The sequence below is a fragment of the Lodderomyces beijingensis genome (genome assembly GCF_963989305.1).
Source record: "Lodderomyces beijingensis strain CBS 14171 genome assembly, chromosome: 8".
Classification (NCBI taxonomy): domain Eukaryota; kingdom Fungi; phylum Ascomycota; class Pichiomycetes; order Serinales; family Debaryomycetaceae; genus Lodderomyces; species Lodderomyces beijingensis.
In genome coordinates this window covers 954,568-964,189 of record NC_089977.1, presented here as the reverse complement: position 1 = coordinate 964,189, position 9,622 = coordinate 954,568, and the positions used below count along the sequence as shown (strand labels likewise).

Here is a 9,622-nt window from a genome sequence, read left to right as displayed (position 1 = left end):
GAGTTTATGTGCATCCTTACACCAGAGTTTATGTGCATCCTTACACCAGAGTTTATGTGCATCCTTACACCAGAGTTTATGTGCATCCTTACACCAGAGTTTATGTGCATCCTTACACCAGAGTTTATGTGCATCCTTACACCAGAGTTTATGTGCATCCTTACACCAGAGTTTATGTGCATCCTTACACCAGAGTTTATGTGCATCCTTACACCAGAGTTTATGTGCATCCTTACACCAGAGTTTATGTGCATCCTTACACCAGAGTTTATGTGCATCCTTACACCAGAGTTTATGTGCATCCTTACACCAGAGTTTATGTGCATCCTTACACCAGAGTTTATGTGCATCCTTACACCAGAGTTTATGTGCATCCTTACACCAGAGTTTATGTGCATCCTTACACCAGAGTTTATGTGCATCCTTACACCAGATTTTATGTGCATCCTTACACCAGAGTTTATGTGCATCCTTACACCAGAGTTTATGTGCATCCTTACACCAGAGTTTATGTGCATCCTTACACCAGAGTTTATGTGCATCCTTACACCAGAGTTTATGTGCATCCTTACACCAGAGTTTATGTGCATCCTTACACCAGAGTTTATGTGCATCCTTACACCAGAGTTTATGTGCATCCTTACACCAGAGTTTATGTGCATCCTTACACCAGAGTTTATGTGCATCCTTACACCAGAGTTTATGTGCATCCTTACACCAGAGTTTATGTGCATCCTTACACCAGAGTTTATGTGCATCCTTACACCAGAGTTTATGTGCATCCTTACACCAGAGTTTATGTGCATCCTTACACCAGAGTTTATGTGCATCCTTACACCAGAGTTTATGTGCATCCTTACACCAGAGTTTATGTGCATCCTTACACCAGAGTTTATGTGCATCCTTACACCAGAGTTTATGTGCATCCTTACACCAGAGTTTATGTGCATCCTTACACCAGAGTTTATGTGCATCCTTACACCAGAGTTTATGTGCATCCTTACACCAGAGTTTATGTGCATCCTTACACCAGAGTTTATGTGCATCCTTACACCAGAGTTTATGTGCATCCTGGGGGCCATTTTGCACCCACACCAATACACCCAACCGTGATGCTGCTGTTGATCCCATAATGGTATCACTGTACTGGCTGAACCCTCTATAGACCATCTCACCCAGTTAGCTGATAAGGCAAATTCAACATTTTTGCATCTATTTCATCCAAAGTTCCCCGTATGGGTACCTCGAAATGAAACACCACCTACATATGACTTAACCAATGGTAGTGCCTGCTTTGAGCTGATAGCTAAACAACTACCTCTTATCCTATGTGAAGTTTATGTCCTCTACGTCATAGGTCTCTGCTCGTCACGGTACCTATCTCACTCATATGGTTATTTTTTTTTTGTGGACTCCAGTCGTGACCTTTGCGTACCAATTTGAACTTCTAGCTACGGTCAACTTGCAAAAGTAGGGGTCAAGTGAGCACAAACAAGAGCACTTCATTCGTTTTTGCTTCAAAAAGAAAGCTTCCCAGTGTGAGCACCTCGGAATGACAAAACTTACCCAGCTCTTGCTTGTCATTAATACACCGGATCAGTAGAACTACGTATTAAGTGCTACTTGGCACGCGCGGTGTGATTAAAAAAGGTGGACCTCGATTTCAAGAGCCGAGGAAATCAACATGCACTCGACTGACCACCCGCTCTTTTGCCCTTCACCATCACTACTCCATCGCTGAGGGGCTGTGATTTCCCACTTACTCACAAGGTGGTTGTAACTCACCAACGTAGCTCTAGTCACTATAATCGTCTTGACTACAACCTCCCCGAGCTATCATTCACTTTGAAAACACTGAAAAATCGTCGGCCTAAGATGAACCCAAAGCCAACGTCCCCCGCCTCCGCCGTCCTCACTGCACCGTTGACAATCGTTATCTGCAAGTAAGCGTCCGGCTTAGCTTGTGCTTCTGCCTGGTCTGTACCACTGGGCACCACCTTGTACTCATGTGGCAGAAAATAAAACACTCCTGGTTGCAAACGTCACGTGCGCCCGTCTACGCGTGAAGTCTATTCCATCCCCAGATACCCGGAGGACGATCTTCTTGACGACTGAACCCCCCCCTCAAGATAACACTCGGTTAGTTATCACACACGGCAAGTACAATTCCAAAAATAACGTTGCTCAAGGATCCACAAAGGGGTGTCCAATTGTAGCAAATGGGCGACTGTGGTCAAGTTCTCGTGCCCTGGGCGATTTTCATGCCGCAAATCTCCACCAAAGAAAGACACAACAAAAACCAACTATCGTCACAGCTGCTGTTCCAAAAGTGTTTACTGCAACAACCAAATAGGCAATATCCGGACACACCTGGCGAGGATCGTGATTCGTTGCAATGTTGAAGCTGCATAAAACCAAACCGAGGAAACAAAACCTCCCCCCCTGTTAACAACAACGATTGATTGGCGAATGAACCGCGCAATCTGGTGAAGCAGCCATTTGTTAACTTTTCAAAAAGTTTGGGAACTTGAGACATAGTACTTTTCACAACAGAGCTCAATTGCGGCAACGGTGGTCCCTAGAAGCAGGGTCCTATACTGGGCTATGGTACGGCGTGTTTCCGACAACTGGTGGTAACTTGCCTTTCGAGGATGTCGACCAACAAAAAGATCCGCGATGAAAGCCACTAAACCGTAACTTTCGTCCAGTCTTTTAAACATGGCCTCTATTTCGCCCAAACAGTCAAAATAAAAAATGCCCCCCGAATTTGGCCATCAACACTGGGTGGACTGCCATGTCCCGTGGGTGAGTGTACAGTGCCACTACGTTCATCGACTGGCCAACCATGCCCACTCATTCGCCAAACGAAAATTCCCCATTTTCAGTGGAACTGCCTCATCGAGGTACAGGAAAGTCATAAACAACAACATGGTTTATTTCCAACCACTACATTTCGCGTCGACAAGTGACAACTCAGATTGCTGCAAAAATAGCCAAAAGAGAATCCTTGTACCTACTCGTCCAACCGTGCATGGTGGGGACAACTTCCCACTTAAATAGAGGATGAAATGCCCTCTTTTTTTACAAAATGACGGTTTGTGGAAAAAGTCGTTATCCAACAACGCCATTCGCTCGCTTGAAGCCCTGCTGGTAGGTCCAATTGATCATGAGAGTCACTGAGGGTTTTGTTGTCGGGTTGCTCGTTTTCGTCCATGCCGCACTTGCTTTGAGGTATAAGGATTTTGGGGATGATTTTGCACTTGCAAAGAGAAAGCACACCGAAACGTCATCCACCACTTCATGCTCCGACGGCAAATCCAAGGACAGTTCAAAGACTAAGGACTGCTCAACAACTAAGGACAGTTCAAAGACTAAGGACTGCTCAACAACAAAGGACAGTTCAAAAACTAAGGACTGTTCAACAACAAAGGACAGTTCAAAGACTACGGACTGTTCAACAACAAAGGACAGTTCAAAGACTACGGACTGTTCAACAACTAAGGACAGTTCAAAGACTAAGGACTGTTCAACAACAAAAGACTGTTCAACAACAAAGGACTGTTCAACAACTAAAGACTGTTCAAAGACTAAGGACTGTTCAAAGTCTAAGGACTGTTCAACAACTAAAGAATGCTCATCTACCAGCCACTCATCCAAAGAATGCAGTTCAACTTCTTCAACGTCATCAGAAGCCACCTCCTCGTCTTCTGAAGTCACCTCGTCGTCTTCTGAAGTCACATCATCATCTTCTGAAGTAACGTCGTCATCGTCAGAAGTTACTTCGTCGTCTTCAGAAGTTACATCGTCTTCTTCTGAAGTTACCTCCTCGTCTTCTTCCGAAGTCACATCATCATCGTCAGAAGTCACCTCCTCGTCTTCTTCTGAAGCCACATCATCTTCTTCGGAAGTCACCTCGTCATCATCTTCTTCCGAAGTCACATCATCATCGTCAGAAGTCACCTCCTCGTCTTCTGAAGTTACGTCGTCATCTTCTTCAGAAGTTACATCTTCATCTTCTTCCGAAGTCACATCATCATCGTCAGAAGTTACGTCCTCGACTTCTGAAGTCACCTCGTCGTCTTCTTCAGAAGTCACCTCGTCATCTTCTTCAGAAGTCACATCATCATCGTCAGAAATTACCTCGTCGTCTTCCGAAGTCACATCGTCATCTTCTTCAGAAGTCACATCATCATCGTCAGAAATTACCTCGTCGTCTTCCGAAGTCACATCCTCGTCTTCAGAGGTTACCTCGTCGTCTTCTTCCGAAGTCACATCATCATCGTCAGAAGTTACGTCGTCATCTTCTTCAGAAGTTACGTCGTCATCTTCTTCAGAAGTCACCTCGTCATCTTCTTCAGAAGTCACCTCGTCATCTTCTTCAGAAGTCACCTCGTCGTCTTCTGAAGTAACGTCGTCATCTTCCGAAGTTACATCGTCTTCTTCTGAAGTTACCTCCTCGTCTTCTTCCGAAGTCACATCATCATCGTCAGAAGTCACCTCCTCGTCTTCTGAAGTCACATCATCATCTTCCGAAGTCACATCATCATCTTCCGAAATAACGTCGTCATCTTCCGAAGTTACATCGTCTTCTTCTGAAGTTACCTCCTCGTCTTCTTCCGAAGTCACATCATCATCGTCAGAAGTTACGTCCTCGTCTTCTGAAGTCACCTCGTCATCTTCTTCCGAAGTCACATCATCATCGTCAGAAGTTACGTCGTCATCTTCTTCAGAAGTTACATCTTCATCTTCTTCCGAAGTCACATCATCATCGTCAGAAGTTACGTCCTCGTCTTCTGAAGTCACCTCGTCGTCTTCTTCAGAAGTCACCTCGTCATCTTCTTCAGAAGTCACATCATCATCGTCAGAAATTACCTCGTCGTCTTCCGAAGTCACATCCTCGTCTTCAGAGGTTACCTCGTCGTCTTCTTCCGAAGTCACATCATCATCGTCAGAAGTTACATCTTCATCTTCAGAAGCAACATCGTCATCATCTTCTTCGGAAGTTACATCCTCGTCTTCTTCTGAAGCCACATCATCTTCTTCGGAAGTTACATCGTCATCATCTTCTTCGGAAGTCACATCTTCATCTTCCGAAGTCACATCTTCATCTTCAGAGGTTACCTCCTCCTCATCAACAGGTGTGAGCAGCTCAGAAAGCAGCTCTAGCTCTTTGGTGTCTTCATCAGCAACTTCCAGCGTTGAGAGCACACTGGAGTCTTCCACCAGCCAGCCATCAAGTAGTGCTAGCAGTGTTGAAAGCTCTAGCTTATCTAGCAAGTCCCTGTCATCTATTGCACCATCCACACTGACTGAAATCGAGACCACAGTCATCACCATCACCAGCTGCTCTAGCCATGTGTGCACACAGATTACCCAAACCACCGGTGTAACAACTGTCACCAAAGAATCCACCACCTACACCACTTTCTGCCCCTTGACCTCTACCGAGATCAGTGCCATCTCGGAGACTCCATCTACGCTGACCGACATCAAGACAACGGTTGTCACCGTCACGAGCTGTTCAAAACACACCTGTTCGGAAGTTGTACAAACCACTGGCGTCACCACCGTTACAGAAGGAACCACCACCTACACCACTTTCTGCCCCTTGACCTCTACCAAGATCAGTGCCATCTCGGAGACAAAGACAAACACCGGTATCAAGACAACAGTTGTCACCGTCACGAGCTGTTCAAAACACACCTGTTCGGAAGTTGTACAAACCACTGGCGTCACCACCGTTACAGAAGGAACCACCACCTACACCACTTTCTGCCCCTTGACCTCTACCAAGATCAGTGCCATCTCGGAGACAAAGACAAACACCGGTATCAAGACAACAGTTGTCACCGTCACGAGCTGTTCAAAACACACTTGTTCGGAAGTTGTACAAACCACTGGCGTCACCACCGTGACAGAAGGAACCACCACCTACACCACTTTCTGCCCCTTGACCTCTACCGAGATCAGTGCTATCTCGGAGACAAAGACAAACCCCGGTATCAAGACCACAGTTATCACAGAAACGGTCTGCTCCAAACACACCTGTTCAGAAGTTGTTCGTACTACTGGCGTCACCACCATCACCACAGGATCCACGACACTCACCACCTTCTGTCCTACAACCACAAGCAAGTCCACCACCTCATACACTACAACCACCACCGGTCCTCAAACCACCACCTCATACACTACGACCACCACCGGTCCTCAAACCACCGTCATCACCACCTCGAAATGCTCAAAGAATACATGCACAGAGGTTACTCTCACCACCGGCCTCACCACTGTTACCGAGGGAAGCTCGGTTTACACCACCTTCGGCCCCATCACTTCAATCGAAGTTACCAGATTCCCTGAACCTAGTGGCAGTAGTAGCAGTACTAGTACTGCGCAAGGAACTGCCGGCCCAATACCCATTGCAGCGGCCATTGCCAACCACCACAAGCCGTTGTTGGCCCTCTTGGCCATTCCGTTGGCATATTTATTCTAGAGCTTGTCCCACGGGGGTTTTCTCACTTCTTTTCGGTCAAATATCATTACTTTGCTTTTTTTCTATTTTCGGTGCTATGCTATCACTTCTATGGACATTGAACACTCTTTTTTTATTTTCGGTTCTTTACTTTTGCTAATCCTTCTGCTTTTTAAAACCCCTTTATGTTTATAGCGGCGAGTCAATCCATGCAACTTTCACTACCTTAATCTTTGTTTCTGAAATCAAGCCATGTGGTGGTATTGTATAAGCTGACTGGTCTCGAGAAGTTGAGGTTTTAGCCTAGCTAGGCTGTTGGCACGCCAATTTGACTCTCCAGGGGCGAGAAGGGCAGCAGCTTGGAAGTATCCAAACCACTGCAATTCTTTCATTACTTCATTCAAACTTGCCGCCAATGTATCAACGAAGCACATCCTCGTTTTTTGACTAGTAAACGGTGGTTAGAAACCTTGAAGGGTTTTTGTGCAACGCAACCTCCCATACGCAAGTTCGCACCAACAACAACAAATTCCTCAGGGCGCTGATGGTTCACAGTTTAAACTAGCCCAGAACGACAATCAATGGGTCACTTGCTAAGACAGAGGGGGAGCTCGGCAAGGGAGGTAACCCAGTTAAACAAAATAGAGTCTTACGTGGTTCGGGATATGCTATCCACTTTGAAAGGCGAGAGCTGGGCCAGATATGAGAAGCTCATTTAGAGTGCGTTTTCTTTTCATTTCGACCAGTAACATCCAGGGCACATGAAGGAGAGGACCCACACTCTCAACCTGCTCAAGCACGTTTTTTTGGTTGCGTGTGTGAAAAAACAACAACAACCAATCGGACCGGGTTGAAACTATTTGCAGTCAAGTGGCGCGATTGTCACCAAAAGAGTGAGCACTAGAGTTGAATTAACAAGCGGTGGAAGTTGCAAATGCCATATGTAGATGGGCCCTCTCAGCGTCCATCTTTTGAGAACTCGTTGTACAACCATATGAAAAAAAATGCAGGGGAGGGGGGGCACAGGCACAACACTTTTGACTCTCGAACAAACAACTTTAGAACTTTCCATTCACCTTTTTGCAACATATGATGATGGCGCTCCGGTTGACTCGAGTCCACCTCACGCTGGCATTCTCAACCACAACATCCTCTCTTGTAGCCGCTGCCAGCAACGCATTTATCCGAACAAATGATTAGCGATAAAGCATACATTGCACATTGGGTAGGCCTGTCCATGTTGGAAAACATTATTTCCAGGTTCATGCAAAATCTTGCGAGTCAGCTGCCGAGCTGGCATTTGAAGTGGAAACGCAAGCACAGGCTGTACATATATACCCACTACTTTACCATCCGTGAATCTGCAATCAAAGGTGCGACTCTCAAGATACCAGAATGAACCAACCGGTCAAAGCAGATTACGTGCTGCTAGTTTGGTGCAAAGCATGGCAAGCCGGTCTGCTTTGAAAAGTTGAGCATTCCCTGCACGAGAGTGTCATATATTGTTCTGCTGTTATAGCGTGATTTTCATCTTTTGACAGCCAAGTGAACCAAAGCGTCCCAGTGCTATTCTACTTTAAGTAGGTGCCAGCTGGCAGATGCACAGAACAACAGAACGCCAGGTCTACATCTTTCCTCTGCTAAAGCGAGCGCCAGTCTATCGAGCGGTCCATGTTTTGACCCGCCTATAATTCACCACCACTGCAAGCCGCAAAGGGGTATAGCTTCCTGCTAAAATCCAGTTTCCCAGGGTCCAGCCTAGCAAGATTGTGTTGACACCAAAGCGCAACTCTGGCCCCTGCCTGAAACCTCCGTTATGTCCAACTTGACGTTAACGACAGAATCTCTCCCCTAAATCATTTGAGTAGTTTGCTGATATAATCCTGGATGTAGACTAGGTCGTTCTCATACTTGGTGTTCAACTGCTGCAACTGTTTGATGTTGTGGATCAACGCCGTTGATCTGCCCTTGTAGGCCAAAATTTGCCGAATCTTGCGTTCTTTCTCCTCCAGCTGCTCATCCAGCGGCAGTGGGAGTGCCGGCAATTGAGAATCATCGGCTGACATGTTGCGCTTCGCTTCAGCTTGGTGGTGGCAGTGGAAGTAGTCTTGGTCCTTGTTGGTCCTTGTTGGTCCTTGTTGTTGCTGTTATCCTCACGATATTAAAATCGTGCGTCATGTCCACTTCCAGAATCAGCCACTTTTCCTGATACGAGGTATTCAAGTGGATCTTCAAGCCAACAACACCAATTGAAAACGAACCAGACCCTCTCCATACTAGTTCCTGCTCAGTTACCACTCAAGCAATGTCCTGGGGCGGGTTCAAAAAAGCAATCAACAGGGCCGGAGCCTCGGTCACGGTCAAGAGCGTGGACAAGACCATGGACAAGGACTTTGACACCGAGGAACGGAGATACAAGACACTCAAGGCGGCGGGAGACAGCTTGCAAAAGTCGTCAAAGGGCTACTTGGACAATATCAGGGCCGTGACTCGGTCGCAGGTGGTGATTGCCGAGATTGTTGCCAATCTCTACGAAGAGTCCAAGCAGGGCCAGTCGGCATACACGCAGTTGGGCACCTACTACCAGCAGTGTGTCACGGAGTTTGACGAGGAGACGGTGAAGCAGCTAGATGGCCCATACAGAGAAACGGTGTTGGACCCAGTGACGAAATTCGCCCACTACTTTGTCGATATCGACGAAGCGTTAAAGAAAAGAGCCCATAAAAAGACCGACTACGAGCAATGCAAGTCGAAAGTGCGCAGGTTGATTGACAAACCCAGCAAGGATGCGACAAAGTTGCCCAAGGCCGAAAAGGAATTGTCCGTCGCCAAGGAGATCTACGAGGACTTGAACACCCAGTTGAAGAACGAGTTGCCCCAGTTGATTGCGCTCAGGGTGCCCTTTTATGACCCGTCCTTTGAGAGTTTGGTCAACATCCAGATGAGGTTTTGTACCGAGGGCTACTCACGCTTGGCCCAGATACAGCAGTACTTGGACCCCAACTCGAGAGACGAGTACGCAAATGGGATACTAGATGGCAAGATTGATGATTTATTGGGACAGATGCAATCGTTGACGATAACCTCCTTGGCTAAATAGATATACTATGGTTGTTGTTGTTGTTGTTGCTATTCAAAATTGAATTTGGG

General features: G+C 46.5%; 3 protein-coding genes across 3 annotated transcripts; 1 reads left to right on the top strand and 2 right to left on the bottom strand. All coding sequences in view use genetic code 12, as the record gives it.

Moving 5' to 3' along the window:
* Positions 1–3,111: 3,111 nt before the first annotated feature.
* On the bottom strand, positions 3,112–5,331 carry LODBEIA_P61430 (uncharacterized protein; the record flags this gene model as incomplete). Its single annotated transcript, XM_066976554.1, has 1 exon — positions 3,112–5,331. One exon carries the CDS (start codon positions 5,329–5,331, stop codon positions 3,112–3,114), a length of 2,220 nt encoding a protein of 739 aa, XP_066833081.1.
* A 2,997-nt stretch (positions 5,332–8,328) lies between these two features.
* On the bottom strand, positions 8,329–8,538 carry LODBEIA_P61420 (uncharacterized protein; the record flags this gene model as incomplete). The annotated part of the gene is made up of 1 exon (XM_066976553.1): positions 8,329–8,538. One exon carries the CDS (start codon positions 8,536–8,538, stop codon positions 8,329–8,331), a length of 210 nt encoding a protein of 69 aa, XP_066833080.1.
* A 239-nt stretch (positions 8,539–8,777) lies between these two features.
* On the top strand, positions 8,778–9,572 carry LODBEIA_P61410 (uncharacterized protein; the record flags this gene model as incomplete). Its single annotated transcript, XM_066976552.1, has 1 exon — positions 8,778–9,572. One exon carries the CDS (start codon positions 8,778–8,780, stop codon positions 9,570–9,572), a length of 795 nt encoding a protein of 264 aa, XP_066833079.1.
* Positions 9,573–9,622: the final 50 nt, after the last annotated feature.